Source organism: Sturnira hondurensis, unplaced genomic scaffold, assembly GCF_014824575.4.
Source record: "Sturnira hondurensis isolate 20B ecotype Veracruz unplaced genomic scaffold, ASM1482457v3 Scaffold0002840, whole genome shotgun sequence".
NCBI classification, from domain to species: Eukaryota; Metazoa; Chordata; class Mammalia; order Chiroptera; family Phyllostomidae; genus Sturnira; species Sturnira hondurensis.
In genome coordinates this window covers 5,000,421-5,023,983 of record NW_028075471.1, presented here as the reverse complement: position 1 = coordinate 5,023,983, position 23,563 = coordinate 5,000,421, and the positions used below count along the sequence as shown (strand labels likewise).

General features: G+C 51.7%; 1 protein-coding gene across 4 annotated transcripts in view; it reads left to right on the top strand.

The window, feature by feature from the left end:
- The window catches only part of FAM107A (family with sequence similarity 107 member A), a 56,476-nt gene extending 34,092 nt beyond the window's left edge, over positions 1 to 22,384 (top strand). The window contains exons 2-5 of one of the 4 annotated variants that reach the window (XM_037040802.1): positions 135 to 198; positions 17,528 to 17,702; positions 19,223 to 19,379; positions 19,870 to 22,384. In XM_037040802.1, coding sequence (XP_036896697.1) covers positions 135 to 198; positions 17,528 to 17,702; positions 19,223 to 19,379; positions 19,870 to 19,977 — 504 coding nt within the window. In that variant the 3' untranslated portion in view covers positions 19,978 to 22,384. Of the gene's footprint in view, positions 1 to 134; positions 199 to 2,049; positions 2,231 to 9,882; positions 10,043 to 10,087; positions 10,108 to 17,527; positions 17,703 to 19,222; positions 19,380 to 19,869 lie in introns of those variants that run through there. The other 3 variants (XM_037040803.1, XM_037040804.1, XM_037040805.1) reach the window with 3 other exon arrangements.
- Positions 22,385 to 23,563: the final 1,179 nt, after the last annotated feature.

Genomic DNA, 23,563 nt, shown 5'->3' with positions numbered 1-23,563 from the left:
TCTCTGGAAAGGACTTTGACCTGAACAATCCCTTCCATAGTCTAAAGGCTCAGAGACATGATGAACACCTACTCGCCCCTCCGCTACCAAGGAACAGAGGGCCTGACTCCCACCCACTTTCTTTCCGTTCACAGAAAGAATACTCACCTCAGGCCATGTTTCATAATGAAAATGAGAAGCAGAGACTAAATGGTTCAGGTAAGTGGGACCCACCTAGAAGTCCTCAGGAAGTGCAACCTCAGCCAGTCCTTCTGGAATGCCCTGCAAACTCACATTCCTAGTCACAGTTCTCCTGAGCTCCCACCTTGTTCAATAGCCGGCTTGGTTTTCCGCCTGCAGCAAAAGCTTCAGTGCGTCTGGGTTCAAATTCCAGCTCCACAACTAACTTGAGCAACTCACTTGAGCCTTCTTTTCCTCACTTCTAAAAGGGGCTTATAACCATACATGACCAAAGAGTGGATTACATGAGATGATCCTCTGAAGGACAAATAGGGGTCAGTGAATGCCAAATGTCTGGCATTGTTCCTGGCGCTCACGGTGGCTGGTTGTTGATGAGAGATATGATCAGTCTGGCCAATCAGTGAGGTCCCTGATGATAAAGTGTGTCACTTGGGTCCTTGGGACCTTGGGTGGTGACTGAGGATCAGAGAAATACAAGGATCTCTGAATCAAAGCAGAAGCTGGGACTGAGCAGTGGCCAAGGGCCAGCCAGAGAGGACTTGGCTGGCCTTAGGAGACACCACGGGGGAGAGGACACAGAGGCAGACACTTTGTGGCCGAGGTCCCAACAGCCAACTCAAGATTCCCTGGCCCACACAGACACTGCCTTAACAGATGGCATCGGGGACCCTGGACAGCTCCCCGGGGGTCGGGGGTGCAATGTAGATTCCAGGGACACTACTTCTGTGAGTGAAGACTGGATTGGGTCTCGGCTCCTCCAGCCAGCTGTGTGGGGATGAGCCAAGTCACTTTACCTCCTTGAGTCTGAATCATTTTGTCTCTAAACTGGGGATAATATCCAGCCTTCAGCACTTCTGTGAAGAGTCAATGAGATAAGTCCCAAAGAGGTAAGAGTCAACAGTCAAGGACACAGAGTCCACGTTTGAAGTCAGACCGTCTGATTTGTATCCCAGCTCCACACTGTGTGATCTCAAATCATTTAACCTCTGTGAGCCTCAGTTTGCTTATCTGTAAAATTGGAAGATGAACAGACACTAATTCATGGGGCTGTGAAGATGAGATGAATAGGACATAGAGCACAGAGTAAACATTAGTGTGTTTTGTTTGTTTTAGAGGAGACTTAACACAGACTAGACATACAGTAGATAACCAAAATTGTCAATTTCTTCTGTCCTCCAAGTTCACCTGGTTGACTCTGCCCCATTACCTTTAGACCCTATTGGTCAGTCCCCCCATCTCTACTGTTAAGGAGATTCCCACACAGCCAGAGAAACCAATCTTGTGGCGTCCACAGACTTCCCACCCAACCTTTTTCCCTCAGTGAGGTCCCCTGCGTCTCATTGCCACCCACCCCCAGGATGCCTTGGAACCCTTTTTGGAAAACGCCGGTATACAGTGTTCATTCTGTGCCAGCCACTGTCCTAAGATTTATCAGTTACTCTTACAGCCCTGCGAGATAAGAACCTATTTTACAGATGAGAAAACTGAGACTCCTCGAGGTCAGGTAATTAGATCGTAGGGTCACACAGCTGTTGATTGGTGGCACTGGGACCCGATCCCGAGGATGGCACTTCGAGCCCCTACACCCGCTTGTGGCATTCAACCAAGCCAGCGGCCAGGGGTACAGAAGTAGGTAGGAGACCAAAGCTGGAACTCAAGGCACCCGGTGCTAGCCTTGGACCTGGAACCGCAGGGCCAGGAGTCCCCACACCAGACGCTCACTTGCGCCTTACCTGCTGCCTGGGCGGGGATAGCTACCCCTGCCCTCACCCCCTGGCCCCCCGCCCCGCCGCCCCCGCCGCCCCCAGCGGCGCCTCCGCGCCCGGCCTCCGGATCCCTGAGGTAACCCGATCCGCCGCGGGGTTTTGGCCTCGGAGCCGCCTCAAGGCCGCGGAGACTCTCCGGCCGCGGACTGCGCTCCACCGTGCGCTCCCGGCCGCAGCGCCCGCCAGCAGTCAGGGGCGCGGAAGCATGGCGCAGAGGCTGGGCGAGCGGGCACGGGGGCCCGCCGAGGCCACGGGACTCTACCGGGCAGTGCTGCTCAGGTCAGGTAAGTAGGGGCAAGGCCACCAGGCCTCCGACTCGGAGGAGCTCGAAGAGGGCTTGGTGGGGGCTCCGGGCTCGGCCCCGGCCGCCGGCCCGGCCCGCGCTTTAGTCTTTCATCACTCTGCTTCCCTCCTTTCCTTTCCTTTTTCCTTCCTTTCTTCCATTCTTATTGACCACCTTTTTCCTTCTTCCCCTTTGTCTTTCATTCCCTTTTTTCTTACTTTCGAGGATCTTCTCTCTCTTTCTCCTTCCCTCTCTCCTGACGACAACGGTCCTGCGAGGTTCCATGGTCTGCCGGTCTCTTAAGTAGAGACTCACACGAGTGTGCAGACTTGGGAGCGCAGAGAATGGGCGAGACCCCGGGCGCACTCGGCGGGGCGCAGAGGAGCCCTGGATGGGCCGACGTCACGTTAGCCCGGGGAAGGGGAGAGAGCAAGGTACTGGAAAACGAGCAACCTTGTTCTATACGTGTCATCTAAGGTGAAAAAGATTTTCAGGGAGACACAACAGCGGTCGTTTTTTAGGGTGGGAGTTGCATGCCAAGTGTGTATTCTCCTATTTGTCTTTTTGTTTGTTTAAAGTAAACATTACTTTTCTACTCAGGACAATGAGTTGTTTTATTTAGGAAAATGAAACAAAACGTAACATATGGTTAGTGTACAAAAAAATTGGAAAACACAGAAATGTAGATACAAGAAAAAGAATGCCCGCTGTAAGCATTTGGGGGCGTTTTCTTCCGGCCTTGGCGCTTGAGACAGACTTTTAGGGAAGGCGGAGAGCGGTCTCCTGTGCCACTGAGGGGCGCGTGATTAGAAAGCGCCGAGGGACCGGGGCTCACGGGGCGGTGGCGCTCTGCGGCGCGCAAGGGCGCCCCCACACAGGAGTCCTGCCCGCAGACCCTGGAGCGGAAAGCGAGAGACGCGTCTGCCGCGCGCCGGCCCCGGCGAGCCGTCGGCTGCGGGACCGGTTGGCTTTCGCACTTAGACTGGCTTTGCCCGGGGAGACCCCACCGTGGAGCTACTGCTCGGGACAACGGAACTACGGGTCTCTAAGTCTGAAAAAAGCAAGAGCTGACCAAGACTGCGGGGCTGGCGACGCCCTCCTAGGGGAGGGTCTTAACTGTGGCTGAGCCGGGCCGTCAGACGGGGAGGAGCTGTCTTGACTCCGATTTCGAATCCCAGCTCCCCCACCAAGCACTCTTCCAGGTGTCCCCACCCAGTTCCTATCTTTTTCACTAAAACGAGGAGAGAGTGTCTCTAATCTGAAACGCTGTTTCTTCTAACTTGGAGCTGCAGCTGTGAGCCTCACTCCAAAGGCAGCATTTTTCACTGGCAACCCGATCCAACTAGCAGACTCATTAGAACCGTCCAGGGGCCACGAGCTTGCCTAGTAATTGTACTGCACTCAGCGACACAGCGACACAGCCAGGAGGAGAGTAGAGGCCTGCGACTGGGGCCACTTCCTCTGTGCTAGGCACTGTGCTTTTGGCTCATCCTGTCTTCACAGCCCTACAAAGTCACTGCTAATTGCCATCCCCATTCAATGGATAAGCAGACTGAGGCTCAGAGAGCTTAAGCAGCTTGCCTGTGGCCCTGCTAGGGAATACTTTCCATCCCCATACAGGGTAGAAAACACATTCAAACTTGGGTCCATCTATGCCAAAATCTGCACACCTTCTGAGAACTGTAATAACAATGGCAAGTGGTTGTTGGTCACTTGTTATTGCTGCTCTCTCTGCAAATGCCGGACATCTCATGGACTTCACTCATTTACTCTTCCAACCAGTATTCACTGACCACTATCATGCACTAGGCCCTGTGCAAGGCACAGGCATGTACCAATAAATAAAACAGATACGCCCTCTTCTCAGGGAGGTGAGTAGTATTAACCCTTACCTCATTAAACATGAGAAAATGGAGGCTCAGACGGTAACATGACTTGCCTAAAGTTGTACAGCCAGTCGGGGATAGGCTGTGTGCCCTGGCTGTCTCACACAGGGAAGAGCAAGGAGAAAGGGGGGAGTGAGCAGCCAACGGGGCCGTTTAGTGAAGAGGCAAGAGCCACCCCACCAACTGCAGGAGCCTCCAAGGACAGGGTTGTAGAGTCAAACCCTGCCTGGCAGCCGTTTCCTTGCAGTAACCTCAAGTCATGCTCCCAAAGTAATATAGCACTTCTGAGGAAAAGTCATCCCAAATTATTTTAAAATAATTTCTTAAAGTATTACCATTACTACCTTAAAGGCTTACCATGAATAATCTGGGAAATCGAGAATAAAGAAAGGGGAGCCTTACGCAGAATCTTACTAACCACAAGCAGCCACCGGTAACAATAGAGACGCCCCCTTCTAGTCTCTGCTGTGCCTAGTTTATGCGGTGGCAGTGTGTTTGTTTCACTTCGCCGAGATCCTACTGACTCTAGTCTTTGATTCCCCTTTTCCACTTGGATGAAAATCGTTAATGCTTTTAAATGGGTTTTTGAGATAACGGCTACCTCTTCGGAGCCCAGGCTCCGGGCAGGCACTGTTTAAAGGGCTTCCCATGCTGTGTGTCCCTTATTCCTCAGAAGAGTGTCTGTCCCGTGTTAGAGATGAGGACATGGGGAGTTGAAGCTCACCTAGCTGTCTGGCCGTGGAGCCAGGAGGAGTGTCTGCGTTGACACCAGAGCCCAGACTGGGAGCCACTGAGCTGGGAGGGTCACCTTGGGGAATCACTCATGCTTGGCTGTGCTTGGTGGGCTCTGCAGTGCTCTGCTGAAGGTGCCCCGGCGGTTCCTTAACAGCATCCTATCCTGAGCTCAAGCCAGGCTCCTGGCTGGCAGGGAGGAAAGCATGTCTGTGCTGTACAAAGAGACCCCTCCCCAGGCGCCCGTGGGCATCATCGACCACACTTCCCCTCTGCAGCCAGAGGGCCAGCCAAAGCCTCCATCCGGGCCTGCCAGGTAAGGTTGCCAGGTACAGAGTACCCACTTCGATTTTAATTTCAGATACACAACCAATAATAATTTAGAATCTAAGAAATTATGCATTGCTTACCTGAAGTTCTCATTTAACTAGGCCTGCTGCATTTTTTTGTTTTTAATCCTTACCTGGGAATATTTTCATTGACTTGAGAGAGAGAGAGAGAGAGAACATCATCATGTGAGAGAAACAGGGATCTAACCTGCAACCTAGGTGTGTGCCCTGACCCTGAACCTGCAACCTTTTAAATGTGCTGGATGGAGCTCCAACCAACTGAACCAACCAGCCAGGGCTGGGCATGCTGCATTTTTATTTGCTTTGTCTGACAATCCCATTGCCAGGAATCATGGAACTTTGCTTGGCTTGACCAGCTATGGTCTGCCCAGGTTCTCCTGTACACACACACGCACACACACACACACACACACACATATCCTCACCCTCATCCTCACACACATCTCTTTCTCCATCCCTAGACCCACTGTCCATCTCTTGTGTGGCTACACAGGGGTTAAACTGTGCTGGGGTGGGGGCGTCCCAGGGCCCGCTTAGCTCAGGGGCCAGGCTAACTGTGCCTAATTGCTGCTGTGTTGAGAGCCAGCTTTCTGAAACAAGACTCAGTTCTTCCTCATTCCCTTGCACTTTCCTGTTTTCACACTTGAAATCCCTCCACCGGGTAAATTCTTCCTGGTTCAAACTTGTTGTAAAGGCAACTCTCATTACTTTTATAATCTCTCTGCAGATCCCATGACAAGTTTTTCTGCCAACTCAGCTTCTCCCCCCATGTCCTTTCAGCCCAACACGTAGGGGGTGTGTGTGGGGGGGGGGGGGTTGGATCCTAGGGCTGTTGTGTGGGTGGCTCTCCAAACCCTCACCAAGGCTTTGAAAAGTGGCCTTGGAGAATTACAATGAATACAGGGCTGGAAAGGAAGTTTTGAGTTGCCATGGAAACTTCTTGTCTGATGTTTTGTGGCCCGCCCCCCCAAGCTGCTTCAGGCGTCTGTCGGCTTGGAGAAAAGGGCAAAAAAATAAAGGAAAGACGTTTTTGGAGTTTTTTAATGCAAGCTGCAGCCACAGCCCAGTGTAAGTGCAGGAAGATTGCCCAGCTCCCGCTCGGGACAGCTTCTCGAGGCCGTCACTGCCTCTTCTGTCTGCTCCTCTTGTTCTCCAACACACACACCTCAGCGGGGCAGGAAGGGAGAGTGAGAGGGGTGTGTGCAGCACCTGGATCCGCCTTCAGCCCCCCGAGGATGGACTCTGATGCCCAGGCCCTCAGTGCACCAGAGTCCTTCCCTTCAGGAGGCAGGAAAGGCCTCCAGGGAAAGGCACACAGCCCGAGGCAGGAGGCGGCACACCGGCTGAACTGGGTGTTGCACGAAGTAAACCGATAAAAGGCTCACTTTCCCAGGAGGCCCCTACTTCCCAGCGTCCACAATGTGCATGAGCGCACCAGATGTGCGTCATCACCATAGTGAGCTGGACAAGGCTGCTGGACAAGGCTTGTTCATATGTTTAATCTTTACAACTTTTTTTTTCTGATTGCAAAAGAAATCTATGCTTGCGTGTCTTTTTTAAGCCACAAAAACATAGTGGCAAAGGAGAAAGGCCATAGAATAGTGGTTCTCAAAGTCCCGAATATAAACTCGTCCCCAGGGGCATATGTTAAACATCCCGATTCCTAGGCCCCTCCCTCACAGGTTCTGAGGCAGCAGCCCAGGAGCAGGCCCAGCAGCCCCCCTTGGACACGCATTCTAGTGAGGCCCGGTGAGGACTGCTGTAGCACAGGGGTCTGGGGCTGACCCTGGTTAGCAGGCAAGTGTCTGTGCCTGCAGGCTGGCTCTCTGTGTGCACACAGTTCCCCCTTGAATAGCATGGGCTTGATCGGCGCAGGTCCACCCCCCACAGGCGAATTTGCTTCTGTAGATACTGTAAATATATTTTTCTTTTGTTCGTGGTTTTATTATAGCGTTCTCTTCTCGCCAGCTTACTTTCTTGTAAGAATACAATAGATAGTACACATCACATGAAAAATACGTTTCAGTCGACTGTTTATGGTATCAGGAAGGTCTCCGGTCAACAGTAGGCTCTTCGTTTCGGGGGAGTCAAAAGTTGAAAGTAGACTTTCAACTGTACAGAGGATTGATGCTCCTGACCCTCTCATTGTTCATGGGTCAACTATACCATTTTATCTTGGAAAAAGGGGAAAGTTATTACGCCCGTGGTCTTGCAGTTTGATTTCTCACTAAACATGAAGTGGACATCCCTTTGGGTCAATAGACATGCTGTTGACTGCACCGTATTATGGGGTGTAACAAAACCGCCCACTGACGGGGTGTGTCTGAGGAAACGGTGGCTATTGAGTGTTGACCTCACATGAAGTCATGCACATGTGTGTGCACACACACATGGACACACACAGCAAGGTGGTGCTTTAACAAGCTCAAGGATGTCAATGCTTTTGGTGTCTGCAAGTCAACAGTTGGTACTAATCATCTGGGTACTGGGACAGGAATACGAAGGAGGGTAAGGGGGCCCCGCCCTCAGTCTGGCAGCCTGGCAGGTGAGATTGATGGTTTTGTACATGTGTTGAACCTCGACAAGAGCTTTAGTGGAAGAAGGACAGCGAGCCCCCACTGCCTGGGGAAAATGGCTCCCAACCTCAGGGGTCCTGCACGACGCTGCTTGGCCCTCCAGGGCTCTGAGACCACCGTCAGAGTCTTCTAATAAAGGACACAGAGTAGGCTTGGAGGCCACGCTGACCCCACTCGGACACGGGGACCAACGGGGTCTGCTCCTCTGCAGGGGGCTGGACTGCGAAGCTCCGTCTTCCCTCGGTGGTTCGCAGAGCTGTTGGCGGTTCCCCAGCCCCAGGGTCCCTGGTACCCCTGCAGCGGTCGTCAGGCACTGGGAACAATTTAGAAACGTCACGTGGGCCCTGGAAATGCCCACAGTCATCTGCAGAGCAGGACAGCGTGGGGGTGGGACCAGAGCTGAGAAAAGTGCTTTAACAAGAATGTAGTTGTTGTCCTCCATGTCAGTATTTAGTGAAGTTAAGCCACAGCAGGATGGAAGGCTGGGGAGGGTACCATTCAAAGTACCTCAAGAGAAGCAGAATTTAGGAAGAAGAAACAAAAAGGAACACTCGTGGTTTGCAAACAATTACTTTCTACCTGAGCACTTGTGATCTCTGAGTGTCGCCAGAAGGGTCAGCTTGGCCAAGGCTTCCAGGACATGCCCGACCTGCCCCCAGCCCCTCGGTAGCCTCCTCCTCAAGCCCAACCCTCCTGCCCCACCCGCCCTCCCCCACCGCGCCGAGCTCATTCCCACTGGGAGCTTTCCACAAGCTCGTCTTACTCCCGACCATGCTCTCCTATGTGAACAGTGTTTGCCTGTGTCTGCTCACCATTCAGGCCACCATAAAATGTCACCTCCTCAGTGCCCACCCTGTCTGAGCTCCAGACCCAGTCCCAGTCTTACTTTCATCCTAACACTCATCAAAGCTCAGCATTTTCTTGTCTTATTATTTGTCTGGCCCCTGCGTGTGTAGGCTATTTGAGCACAGAGGTACCATCTGCCCCATTCATACTGTAGCTCTAGCATTTGGAACAGTGCCAGAATAGTAGATGCTCAGTAAATGTTGATTAAATGAATAATAGAGGCAAAAATTGCATTTTTCATGCCCCCGTTCATGATTGGTATGTGTCCTGAGCTTCATCACCTTCCAGACAAAAAGACTCTTCATGAGAAAGTAAAGGGGAGAAAAAGGCCAAGTTAGTTTAACTGGTAGATGCCAGCTTCCTCACTGGGGGACTAAGGATAATGATAAAAAGCTAGAAAACACGTCCACATTTTCCAGTGAACACTGATTCTGAAATTAGGAGAATGCCTCCATTATCTGTAAGCACCGAGGTCAGCCTCTGGCATCTACAGACATTCTTTTTTTTTTTTTGCTTCCACACATTTGCTCACTGAGCCAGGACTCATGGCATGCAGACCCCGCCGGGCCCACTGCTACACACTGGGGCCTTGCCCTCAGGTCACATCCAGTCCAGTTCTCTCTGCAGGAACAGCCGTATTTGCCGAGCATTGACTAATTGCTTTCACTAATGTCATCTCATCTATGTTTTGTCCCAACCACCCTGTTATTCTCCTCATTTGACAAACACAGAAACCAAGGCTCGGGGGCATTGACTGGCTGCCAAAGGGGCTGGTGCCCAAGCCAGGACTGACCCAGGTGCCTGGAGCTTCCCTTTCCCCACATGCTCCCCTGGGCATGTTGGTGCCCCTGAAGTTCAGATGAAGTTCAGGGTATCCAATAAATAATGGAGATGCGGCTTTGGACCCATCAGTGGGTGGTCAGGAGCTGACCAGTGTTGCTTTCCCCTCTCTTTGACACCCCAGAACCTCCTGGCCGGCAGCAGGAAGCCTGGCTTCCTTTGCATCAGGTTCGCGTGGGACTGCACTCTTGCCGACCCTGGCCTTAGAAACAAAGGAAATGCCTCTAGAGCGCTGCCTGCTCAGAACAAAGCTTGGCACGTTTCTCATTCCGCAACAATCTCACAGAATAGGTGTTTATCTGCGTCTCTCCAACCTGTGGCTTGGACACTGTGTTCTGCATTGTGGAAGTGGCTGAGCACCAAGTGAAATACTCGTTACTATAGTAACAGTTCCTTTTTATTGATACCAGAATAAACAGGAACGCAAAGAGGCCTCACTGGCTGGCACATTTCAGCCTCCCGCATTCCCCAGGGGTTTAAGAACCGCCTTCTGGAGGCGGCTGTCTGCTAGTCTGGGACTTCTCCGAGGAGTGAGGAACCCGGCAACACCATCCTCGAGTTCCCTACCTGCCGACACCCAGAAGTAAGACCGTTTCTCTTCTGTTTCACCTGCTGTGGAGCTGGGTGCTCTGCGGGGGGAGGCATGAGGTTAGGAGGCAGTGCTGGGGTGGGCTGTGCGGGGAGCGGAGCTATTTGAGCTTAGGTTCCCAGGCTATGTCTCCCATCCGTGAAATGAGTGGGGAGGTAGCTCCTGGCCCTCTGGGCTGGAGAAACGATAGGGGGCAAAGTGGAGGAAGCACTTGGATACCGCCCTCCATTCTCTTTTATCTCTATCTTCTAAATGCTCAGATGATCTGAGCTTATGCATGATCTGACCCGCCCGCATTCATTACACACAGTATGGCAGTTCGATTCTCTTCATCCCTGATGGACAAAAGGTTGAGGAAACACAGGTTCAGGCACCCAATAGAACCCAGTTCAGGTTCTAGCACCGTCTTTTGCTGGCTGTGTGATCTGGGGGAATTACATGGCCCCTCAGAGCCTCAGTTTCTTCATCTGTAAAGAGATAATGATAGTACCCATCTCCTCGGTCTGTTGTTAGAATTTCATGAAATGTGACTGTGGGGTGCTTAGCACAGTGCGTGGCCCATTGCAACATTAGCGTACCTACCGCCTGCCTTTCTGGTGAATTTGGCTTTTGCATTTTGTGGTACAAGGCCAGAAGTCTGGACTGGTCCAGAAATCAGGGATTTTAGGATTGGGCGTGTCACTTTGGGGAAATGCTACCAAACCCAGGTAGTTTCTTGGCTGTGAGGCAGCCCATCACCTGTGTCTCTGAGTGACTTGGATCCTGAGTGGCTTAAAGCTCTGTTGATGGTAAGTACCAGCCGAGATCTTTCCCCTGCAGTATTTGCCAACTGCAGCGGCTGGCATCATGCCACTGGTGGGCTAGCAGGAACATCTGGTCAGCGGACACTTGCTTCTTGATCAGCTGTACAACACTGGCCACCAACCTTGCTAAGGACCTTCCATGTCCAGCCCTGGGACTGGGAGGGCCCAGTGGCCCCAGGCAAATGTTCAGGAAGTTAGTCTTGAGTCATTTTCTCATGGGGTGGGGAGGCTGCGTCCAGGCCATGGGCCACTGGAAGATGTGGAGGTGGCTCCCAGATACACAGTTCTTTGGTTTCTGGCCAGTGAAATACAAACAGGCACTTTCCCCACAGGGAGGGGAAAAGCGAGAAGCATTGGGAAATCCGGCAGCCTCACTTGTCACTTTTACTGAATGCCTTTCTCCTTTACCATCAGTTATTTTAACAGCCGCTCCTCTCCTCTGCCCCTCCACCTCCTGAAATTGCAAAGTAAGAAAGTCTGGGTGTGTTCTGAGCCCAGCAGCTTGAACAGCAACAAAGAACAAGGGCAGGGGGAGGGAGGACAGAGGAGTGAACACCGGCCAACACCCCAGGGAGGGAAGGCCACCAGCTGCTCCCCTCCCAAGCAAAGGCCAGCCGTGGGCAGACAGGACCGTGGAATCTGGCTTTAGGCCCAAGCCTCTGGGGCCGGGCCCCCCGGAGAGAGGTGGTATTTTGTGTGAGCTGGGTGTCCTCCAGTGACCAGGCCTTTGCATCCTCATCTATAAAAGGGGCTCGCGCTGCCTCTTCATTGGGGTTTCTTGAGTATCCAGAGAAAGAAAAAAGTCATAAACCTGCCTTGATGACTGAAAATCACTTTGTGCTGGGAGGACTCTGGAGTGATAGAAAGAGCACTGAATTTGGAGTCTGAAGGTCCTAGCTTTGCCATTATTCTGTGTATCCTGGGACAAGTAGATTGACCTTCCTGAGCCTCAGTTTTCTCATCGACAGAATGGGAATGATAAAAATGATGTTACTGCTGGCTGCCTCCCAGGGTGAACGTGAGATCCAGATGGAAATGAGTGCTCTGGCAAACGCGAGTGTTCACCATAGGCCCCCTCGGGATGGGAGTGTGTGTACAGTGAGCACCGCTCAGCCAGGCAGTGGGCAACCACACAGTGCACATTGTATCGTTTTCCTCTCCACCTGTGAGTAGGTGTTGCTGTCATCCCCACTGCACAAGGGCTCAGAGAGGTGAAGCTATTTGCCTAAAGTAACACAGTTAGGAAGGGGTGTAGCCTGATTCAAACTCAGCCTGTCTCCTCCAAAACATCTGCCGTCACCACGTTGCCTTACTGGTTCGTGGCCATTTGTTATCACCGATGTCATCAAAGAGCCAGGGTCACCAGCAGAGGGAGGGCAGATGAAGGGACGTTAAAGCCTTCGATGGCTTTAGGGTCCCGCGGCTGTTTTCAGGATGAACCGCAACCTGGGTCTCCATCAGTGCCACTTTCCTCCTGTCCCCTCTCATGGCTCTCCTGGTGGCAGGGGACGGGGGGAACTGCGCTGCCCTGGCAGCACCAGCGCCTGCCCCAGCCCCTGGTGACCTCACCATGGGAGCAGTTAGCGATCCCAGCAGAGCCTTGTCTGGAGTGGGGCTGGCATCCTGCACAGCTTTCGGGGAGGAGCTGTGGAAACTTTCGTGTCATCAGCAGAACCAAGGAATAACCAAGTGAGAAGTTCCCAGTCTCCCCCCCACCCCCCCAAAACCCCACAAAATATGAGGTCAGTCCCACAGTCTGCATGTTAAAGGTGAACGCTTTGCCCATCTTGGAGTCATGCAAAACACTCACTTTAGCTGTTACCTGTTGGCTGCGCCTACCCCTGCCCTGAACCTTAGCTCATCTGGTCTTCACAGCATCTTGACTTTACAGAAGAGGAGGGTTCCATCCAAGGTCAGAGAGCTGCTAAGAGCTCTAACTTTAATCAGACTCACCCACGATAACCAGGCCAACAAGTCAGCTGAAATCACTCAGATCACTCAGGCCAAAGCGAAGAAGCTTGCTTTTTTAAAACTCCGTGCTTTACAAACTTGGCTGACTATTGGAATCACTTGGGGAGTGTTTTAAAATCCCAAAGGCCAGGCAGAGCATCCTAAGCCACTTTAATCAGAATCCCTGGGGTGGGGCTCAGGCACTGGTATTTTTCAAATTTCCTCTGATGATGCCAATATTCAACCAGAGTTCAAATGCCTGGTATAACCAGTGCAGATTTTTTTCAAATACTCACCTGAAGGCACTTTTACTGATTCTAGAGAGAGGGGAATGGAAGGATAGAGAGAAGTGAAACAATGGTCAACTGCCTCTCGAATACACCCCAACTGGGACCGAACCTGCAACCCAGGTGTGTGCCCTGACCGGGAATCAAACCTTTCAGTTTACAGGACAGTGTTCCCACCAACTGAGCCACAAGGGCCAGGGCTAACCAGTACTGTTTTTAAGGAAGATGAGAAAAATGCAGTCCAAGACTACGAATGGGATTAATCGATGTTAATTGTTAGTAACAGCTCATGGAGTTGCCACACTGTGCAAGCGCCCCCACTCACACTTTGAGCTACAAGAGTGAAGCCCTGGGGTGTGCAGTGCACAACCTGCCTCGTTGTACGCGGCTGCCCTGGTTGCCAGCACTTAGAGTCCTTGACTTTGTGCTAGGCACTTGCCAAGCACCTTGCAGGTATCACCTCATTTGTTCTGCAGCAGCCTCACGAAGGGTGCTGATCTCAAGCAGCTTGCATACCTGCTCAACTCTGCTATTCTAGTGGAAAGCAGCCATAGGCAATGAGTAGTGAGGGGACATGGCCGTGTGGTCCAAAGGCCACAGTTTGCAGATTCCTGCTGCAGAGGGGAGGTGAACTTGCACAAAGCTAGGGAGGGGCAGAGCCAGATTCAATCCAGGTTCTAATGGCTCCAACATCCATACAACTTAGCTTCATTTTGCATTTCTTTGACAACCAGGGAAGGATATTCACTAATCACTCTGTCCTCGACTGCCTCCTCCTCTCCCCCGCCAGCTCTTCTTTGGACATCCATCTTTTTTCTTTTCGGAGATGACCTAATGCTCACCTCACCTCTTTGCCCATCATGGTCATTCCCTCAGAGTCTGGGTCTTGATCTCTCAGGACACCCCAGCAGCCTAAGACATCTGGCCAGAACAGCTCTGGAACGCCCCACCCCGCCCCTGCTCGGAAGGCCCAGCTGACCCCAGGAAAGCCCAGACTTTCTTGGCTTGCACATGCACTTCATAGAGCAGACTCTTTTCTTCCAGCACCCTGGGGACGCTCTTCTCCGCAGAGGTCTGTCTTGATTAACCAGTGGCAGGGACGCTGGCCCAGTAGCTCTCTAAGCTCTGCCTCTGCCCCGCCCCCATGTCCACGGATCTCACTCGTGTTGTCTGCTAGAGTTCAGAGCCCTAAAGGCCTGCAGCTCTGGGCTGAAGACCAAACACATCCTTCAGCATCCCTGTTTCAGCTACCACACAACCCTGGCCTCTGAAAAAAACACCATCCCCTACAGCTCACCGCTGATAACATTTTATTCAGAAAGGCCTCGAGCAGATCTCTGAGCCAGACCTGGGCTGCAGGACTGGCTACATAATTTGCAAGGCCCAGTGCAAAATAAAAAACGAGAGACCCTCTTCTCCACAGAGGTTGAGTGATGGCTTCAGGGTGGGGGCCTGGCCCCGGGGTAGCAAACCCATTGGATAGCTGGTGACCTATGGGGTGAAGATTCCCGGCCTGGCCAATCAGATGTTTTTCCTCCGGCATTTAATGGGACAGACAGAGGCTGCCTCGAGAGCCCTGAAAGAAACCAAAGCTGGATTTTTAAAAATTCTCCAGACCTGCTGACAGTTTTGGTTTTGTTTTGTCCCACATAGCAGCGAGAATGGCCTTATTAAAATCGAATCAAATGCGATCTTTCCCGGACTGGAACCCACCCGTCCACCCTCACGCCACTCTCCTGGTCGCCGCTCACGCCACTCCAGGCACACTGTGGCTTTTTGTTCCCTGAACAAACCAAGCTTGTTCAAGGTACATGAGTGACACATGCTGTTTCCTCTGCCCCACACAGCCTCCCCCCTCCTTCCAACCGTGAGATCTTAAATGTCGCCTCCTCAGAGAGCGCCCCCCCGCCCCCGCACCTGGCTGAAGGTGTGTCCTGCCAGTTGGTCTCTATCCCAGCCCTCCCACCTGCATCAGTGGGTTCCGGGTGCAAGTTGTAATCATTTATTTTTGTTGTTCTGTGTACATGGTACTGCTTGCTTCCCTAAGAGACTGTCAGCTCTGCGAGAGCCGGAACCGTTCTTGCTTCGTTCACCTGTGCGCGTCCGCTGTCTACCACAATACCTGGAACGTTACAGGAAACCAAACGTTGTAGAATGAGGGTTTATTATCCTATACTTTCTCAGCGGTCATTACTGCTATGCGGGAGCTCTTAGTTCTGTGTACTTGCTCTGTATCTGGCCATAGTATTAAACTCATTAGTTCCACGTGCTTTGCTGTTAATACGTTTGGGAAGTCTGGTTTAAATAGTAGTATCTCATTTAAATATTAATTCTGCCCTCTCCGTTCCTAAACTTATACAACTTATTTCTGTTTCCTGCTTTGTCGCTTTAGCTACATACAGTTAGTTATTTTAAAGATGAAAATTATGAAGCACTGGAAGGTTTGAGGCTCAAACGGGACAAACAGCCAAGAAGCTGCAGCAGTGAAGTGTGGTGTGGGAACAGCCCGATGGAATGTAGCTGAGCCTTACTTGGCTAAACGATCGGTGGGTGGGACCTGGCAACGGGAATAGGCATCGTGGGGGAGGGGGTAATTCCCCAAACTAAAGTCGGAAGTAGGGTCTTCTGGTGCATTGACTCCCAGACAACTTAACCCCGCGGACTAAGAAAATACTCACATTTCTGAACAGGGAGGATATTGCGGTAGCCAACCGTTTATTTTGTCAAATGCCCACTTTTCACTACTACATACTACCATCATCATTTTTAAGGACCAAAAAACTAGGAACGATGTAATCTGAAAACAAACAGCCATATGAAAAAGAGAAGAAAGGAAATTCATCAGAATTCTCATTTTAGAAACACTTCTGAGAATGTGAATTCGAGAAAAAAAGTGAGCGGTTATGTCTCTTTGCTCTGACGCTTAATCTGACTACGTTCAAAGTATTTTATAATAATGAACACTTCTTCCAGTTTACACAGCACTTTTACACGTGTGGTCTCTTTGTAGCCCTCCTAAAAGCACCCTGCCATGGGTAATAACAGAAATGCCCAGTGTGTGTCTGGAGTGCCACCATTTCCCGAGCACAGTCTTCCTTTTGATCCTGCGTGTTCTGGAACGTCACCTTGCAACTTAGGAGCCAACCAACCCTCCGCTATGCCCGGCCCCACTGTGCTGTTACCCGCTTCCAGTTTTTGCACAGACCCACCATCCCTGCCTTGTTTACCTGGACTCCGGTTTACCCATAAAACCCCAGTCAGACAGGGAATGGTTTTCCTTCTCTTCCCAGTTTGGGGTGGGCAGAGAAGTGAGGGTCTGTTCAAAAGCAACATAGCAGTCCTCAAAAGCGGCGACTGACCCTGGTGGGTGAAGTGGGGAACACACCCCCTCAGTTGCCTCATGGAAAGCAAATACCTTAAGGCACTGGTTCCCCAAGACCAGCCTCTGTGAACCTTGGTTTCTTCATCGGTACAACCTCAAAGCTTCTGCTATCAATTACCGACAAATACGAACCAAGTCTTACCACGTAGCAGACCAAACACTGCCACCTAGCGTATAGCAGAGGCTCAACCTCCTTTGAAAAGCAGGACTCATGACCGGGACAGAGCCTATCTCTAAATTTTTACTCTGCTTACTGTATGCAGCTAATGGCCAGGCTGTATCACCTCCCTGACACTTTTTTAGAAGAAATCTCTCTCTCCTTCTTTCTGTGCACTTGAAGTTTTTAGTACTTAAAGTTTACGTAACCAGCTCATAGAAGAGGGAGCCCTTCTGCTTGAATTTCAATTGACAAACTTCAAGCTGCTATGGTAGAAATGAGGCCATCGAGAAGCCAGACAGTGACATTAAAGATGGCAACCGTCCCTCTGTAAGTGGAGATGCAGTGGCTCCGGGATTCCGTACTCTCCTGAGATCTGGAGAAAGAGAAAAGCTGGACATCTCCATGGAGGAATTTGGGGTTATGGATGGGAAAGTTGAGCAATAAGGAGTGATATTTTCTTTTAACTAAAGCATTTATCTAAATTATCTTTAATAAGTACATATTGCTCCTTTTAAAAATCTATTCCTTCTCTGAGCCCACTGGAAAACAGAAACTTGAGCGCAGTCCCTTTCAAGGGAAGGCAGTTGTTTTTTTCAAAGTCAGGCCAAAACATTTGCACATGTCACCAGTTGTTTGCAACCCAGCAGCGCTTCACCTCTAATCCCCACTTTACAAACTCATCTCCAGCCCTCACAACGACCCGGTGCACAGGTTCAATCATCTTCATCCCACAGTTGAGGAAACTAAGGCTCAGACAGTCAGCCAGCCTGCCCAGGGCCACACAGCAGTGGGTGGCAGGTGGCCAAGCTTCATCTAACACCAAGACCCTTGCCCTTCTCCTGTGCCCACTGGTGAGGCTGTGACCAGCTCTGGCCAACCCTCTGCTTATCCCTACAGCCTCCATGTACTCAGAGATCCAGAGGGAGCGGGCAGACATTGGCGGCCTGATGGCCCGGCCTGAGTACAGAGAGTGGAACCCGGAGCTCATCAAGCCCAAGAAGCTGCTGAACCCTGTGAAGGCCTCCCGGAGCCACCAGGAGCTGCACCGAGAGCTGCTCATGAACCACAGAAGGTGGGAACAGAGCTAGGCTGCCATTGCCCGGCAAACACCTCCTCGGGCCAGCTGCGGTTTGAGGAAGTGCCCCTCGCGGATGGCAGGCCTGGTGGCAATTTTGGGGCTCCTGGGAGCTTGAGGAGGGGTTGGGGTACCCCACATGGTCACCAACAGAAAATGTGAAAGTCCAAAGGTTACCCACTTTGGCCCTGGCCTCCAAATACATTTACGGAGCACCTACTATGTGTCAGGCACTGTGCCAGACCCTGGGGATACAGAAGAATGTTCCTGCCCTAACAGAGGGGGCAGATGCATAACCAGGTGGTACGGTGGGTGCTTTGATGGGGTATATTCCCAGCAGGCAGATGAGCATGTGCAAATGGACAAGAAGCACCAGTTGCTCAGTGTGGCTGGAACATAGATTGTGAGGGGGACAGAGGAACCGTGTGGTCCTGGGAAGGGACTCTCTCGAGCAGGAGTGTCACAATCCTGGAGGGAGCATGAGTGGAGCAGGGCGACCCCGGGGTCGGGGAGGCAGTGAAAGAGAGAGGCCTGAGATGGCAGAGCTAGATCGCAGCAATTAAAGGCATGTGGCCTAGTGATGAGGGAAGCCGAGCCTCTGCCGGCTCCAGGGCCTGGAAAATAGTCCCAGCTCCCAGTGCCTGAAGGAAGGTGGTGGCGCCTTCACAGCTCCCTCTCCTGGCCGTTTTCAGTATTGGCGCGGGCCGGCTGTGATCGCCATTCTTGTTTTCAGCTGTGTGCAAAGGACCTTCCAAGCAGATAACATTTTGTGTTGTTGATGTTTGTTTGTTTTCCTCTTAGTGTGTCATGAGTATTTCTCTGGTTGCCTTTTAAAGTCATCACCACATTTTTTAAAAGCCTGAAGACACATCAGGGGAAATATTTGCAATATAAGTAACCGACAAAAATTAATATAAACCTATCTCATAGATCCCTAAGGAAAAATGAACAGAAGATGGGTATAGTTAGTTCACAAAAGAGGAAATGCAAATAGCTGGTAAACATCTTAAAGACTATTTGATGTGACTGATAATCAAAGAAACAAATGAAAACCAGATATTGTTTCTTGCCTATCAGATTCGCAAATTCAAAAGACTGGATCGTGACGGTGGGGAGAAATGGATGCCCTTGTGCACTGCTGACAGAAGTATAAACTGAGTAACCTTTTCTAAGGGGCAGGTGGAAATGTGCCCAAAATCTTTTAGAGAGTCTGACCCGACAGTCCCACCTCTAGAAACTCCAAGAAAATAACCTGAAATAACATAAAGCTGCTCTCTGCAGTCAGGCAGGCCTGGAGGCAAACCCTCGTTCAGCCCCTTTGTACCTGTGCCTGGGACCAGGTCTCAAGCCCTAGGCGCCTCCCTTGCCTTCGTGTGTAGGGGCAGCAAGGGTCCCGCCCCGGGGCTGCCGGGATAAGCGAGATAAGCGATAATGGTGTAGGTTGGTGTCACCATAGGGTGCAGCCCTGAGACTGGGATGGGGGAGTCGGGGTCTCCTGACGGCTCCCCCCACCCCAGGGGCCTGGGCGTGGACAGCAAGCCGGAGCTGCAGCGTGTCCTAGAACACCGCAGGCGGAACCAGCTCATCAAGAAGAAGAAGGAGGAGCTGGAGGCCAAGCGGCTGCAGTGCCCTTTTGAGCAGGAGCTGCTGAGACGGCAGCAGAGGCTGAACCAGGTGAGTGAGGGGCACCCAGCCCGCTCCAAGCATGTCAGTGGGCCCAGGGAAGAGCTCTGCATGTGGCCACAGGGGCTGGATGAGCAAAATGAGGACTGGACCGTGAATCTACCACTGGCCTGGGTGCTCGTTCTGCCACTCACTTTGCTGTGTGACTCGGCCAGTGGCTTCCCCTCTCCAAACCGCAGTTTCCTCATCGGCCCAGTCTATTATATGTCGATTCTGATTTCATCCTCACAGCTGCCCCGTGAAAGAGATGGCACTCCCACTATAGAGGTGAGGAAGCTGAGGGCCAGAAGAAAGAAGCAATTTGAACTAGGCCTCACAGGCAGAACTTAATCTCAGCTCTGTCCCCCAAGCTACCAGGCTGGTGGCAAAACTGATCCCCAATTCTGTTTCTCCAGAGAGGATCCTTGGTCCAAACCCAGGGGCTTTTGAAACTCAGAATCCCCTGGTCCCACCCACTTGACGCCTCTCCTCTCTCCTTCAGCTGGAAAAACCACCGGAAAAGGAAGAGGACCATGCCCCCGAATTCATTAAAGTCAGGGAGAACCTGCGGAGAATTGCCACGCTGAGGAGTGAAGAGAGAGTGCTGTAGAGCTGGCTGGTGGCACCTCAGCACCCCCACCGCCCACCTCGGCCCTCCCCCTCCCCCAGCTCTTCTGTATTTGGCAGCCCTGGACCCCCAGGCCTTGGGACATCTGTGATGTTCATGCTTGCTCCTGTAAAAATGCATTGCCCGAGAGGGCATGCCTATCCCCACCCCCTGCAAGCCCCCAGGATCTGCCCTCTGAGCACCTGCCCCTCCCACTCTAAAAGGAAGCTACTGCCGGGAAACCTTTGACAAGGTACCTCTTCCTGAAGGGGCTTCTGAGTCCCACTGAGGACAGAGCCTCCCTAGCCTGATAAGCCCTCTGCTGCCCAGGCCCCCATGGGGCCCTGCTTCTCTGGGCAGCCGACTCGCAGGTTTCAGAGAACTTCCCTGCTCATGGTTTTACCTGCAGCCAGGTGTGAAGCAAGTAATGGAGCATTTGGGACACCTGCCTTGAAAGCCAACCAAGGGGAAAACAGTTCTCAGTTACTGGTGAGGAAGGGCAGAGCAGTGCAGCCACAGGTGGCCTCTGGCTCACCTCACGGCAAGTGGGAAAGGCACTAACAAAGACAGCTTCTTAGACTTCGCCAGCCTCTCCCCCACACCCTCTCCTCCCCACAGCCCTCCCTGTCCGGGCCCTGTAACCACACCTACCCAGGGCTGCAGCCTTTCTGCTCTCAGACTTCTAGAAAAGTGCTTCCCAAACTTCATCATGCCTATGAATCACTGGAGATCTTGTTAAGATGTGGCTTCTGATTCAGTAGGTCTGGGGTGGAGGCTGAGACACTGCATTTCTAACAAGCTTCTAGGACCGCACTAAGCAAAGCTGCAGCACCCAGGGGTGCTAAATATTGGAAACATCACCCCTGAAGCCATCTCTACCCCCAGTTCCCATGGACCTGTGCCCTGGGAGTTCCCACCCACCTCTGCAGCCCTTGGGGCTCTTTATTATCCAGCCCACCCCAGGGACCCCAGGCCCGTGAAGACTTTTAAAGCCTAGCAAATTGTGTCAGGTATGTGATTGTGGTTTTCACCAGACATGTGTAAAATTGCCAATCTGCATTTCCTACCATACTGTTAGGGTACAATTCTAGCCAAAAAAAAATTTTTGTTACCTTTTCCTAAAACCTATGGAGAGCAAATATACAGTGGTTTCCAACAGGTTTCTGGAGGTGGAAACAGTGGATTGACGAGCCCACTGCCACCCTCCCAGCCTGGTCCCTTGGTGTCCCCATGTTCGGTCTCTGACCCCAAGACCACCCGAACTTGGTTTTTATCACCTGGGCCAGCTCCGGTGACTTCCAAAAATCCCTCCCATGTGAGACCAAATGTTTTCACCTTTTGCTCCCATTTTTAAAGATATAAAGAATAAGTCAGGCCTGTTTCTTTCTCCCCTGAAGAATAAACCCTGCCTCTGGCTTTGTAAACCCATCATTGAAGGTGAGTGAGCAGGGCTGGAAAAGCATCTCTGTTCACCCCCCAAACCACCGGAAACAGCTGCCACTGGGATGCTGTCTGATTCTGACCAGCAGGGGGACCACCCAAGCAACGGGGCTGGCCTGGTCTCTCTTCCGACTGCATGATCAGAGATGTCCTTTTCCCATGCATGGTGCCCACGTGGGGATGTGAATAGAGACGTGCTGCCTGTGTGTGTGTGTGTGCGTGTGTATGTGTGTGTGTGTACAAGTTGAGCTCCAAAAGGCTCTCAAAGATGAGAGTGTGGTACCACTGTTTTGAATGTCCACTAAATGAGGTGATGCTTGGGATGTATTATCCTTCATAAAGACCACTACTTCCTCAAAGAAGCCACCTCCAAGGTTGATGTGTTTGTTGTTCAGGCATGTGAAGACAAGCATGACAGAATCTCTAAGCTGGAGCAGGTCCCTTAGCGTTTCACTCAGGGGTCACCAGGAATGCTTCATGGGGGTGGCAAGTCAAGGAGACAAAGCCCTAGAATAGAAGGGACCTCAAGTACCATTCGCCCCATGGAACCATGGCAGACACCCCCATTTACTCCCTAGTGGTCACCCCAACTCCTCTCCAGCAACTTCCCACTGTAGAGGTGGTAAGTCCAGATTCTCACTGTTCCAGCCTCCTTTGTAGCTTGGGGTAAGCATGTGACCAGGTATGAGCAGGGAAACTTAACAGGAAGTCTACAGGGACTTCTGTGAGTGCTTATGCTCTTCTGATGAGAGAGGCAGACAATGGGTAACACTTCCCTACCCCTCCCTTCTTCCTGCCTTGATTGAGGATGTGACGCCTGGAGCCACAGCAGCCCTCTTGCTATAATGAGTAAAAGCCAGAGAGGATGTCAAAGACCTTGCCCCTATCAACATTTGACCAAGCCAATGCCAGCAGCCATCCTCATCCAGGATTATTGTAAATAAAAATAAAGCTTTCTTTGTTTAAGCCATTGTTGGTCAGTCTCTCTTACTTGTAGACAAAAATGCTTCTGACACAGAGCCAGCCCTGCCCTGAATTATCTGCAGACTGTACTGAAAATCCAGATTCCTCTCTCCCATCAGAAACCTATTGGATCAAGAGCCCCAGCAGCTGTACCTGGGATCTGTATTTTCATACTTTCTCTGTATAGTCTATGTGGCACCCATTTGGAAACTAGTATTTAGACATCACTAATTCCCACATCATTCAATAAGTATTTGAGTGTCTGCTCTGTACTAGGATGCATGCTGTGTCCTGGGGGCATAGTGGAAAACAATACATCTGGAATATTAGAGTGGCCTCTGAACTTGTCTCCTTGCTTCTGCCACCGCCCCATATGCCCTGTTCTCAACAGAGCAGTCACATGGTCCTGTTAAAATCTAAGGCAGACCTCGTCATTCCTCTGCACAGAGTCCTCCAGAGGCTCCCGGCAGAATCCCTTCTACAACCTAGAGGGTCCTGTCGTCCAGCTCTCTCTTCACCTCCGACCCACTTCCCACTGGCCTCCCTGCCACCCCAGCTCACACAGCCGCCGCCAACCTAGCTCCTCACACCCACCAAGCATGCCCCACCTCATTGCCTTTGCCCCTGTTATTTCAAGGCCAGGAGTGTCCTTCCCTCAGAGACCACACAGCCTGTTGCCTTGCTTTCTCCAGGTCTTTTTCATGCTGTGGGTAAACGACCCCCCCCCCACCTCACCTAAAATCTCAACATCTACATACTTCTGTGTCCTCCTTCCCTGACTTATTTTCCCTCCTTACCAGTTAGCACTATCCAACATATTTTACTTGCTGATCATGTGTCTCTGCTAACAATAATGTCAGCGCCGTGAGGGCAGAGATATTTGTCTTGTTCACTCCTGATTCCCAGTGGTCTTCCTCCCTTGTCCTTCCCTCCCTGCAGTTGGCGTGGCTCACATAAATCTGGCAAAGTGGGCCTCTGGGACCAGAATCACCTGGCCACCCCTCTCCTAGCTTTGAGAAAAGGCAATAGCCAAATAGGGCACAGGGCAGAGTAGGTGCTCAATGAATGTTTGTTGACTGATTGAGAAACCCTTTCTTCCCCTTCAGCTTCCTCCCAGGCCCAGCCCTGCCCACCCCCATCACCCACCTGCCTCCACCCTCCGCAGTTGTGACCCTGGCCCAGAGAT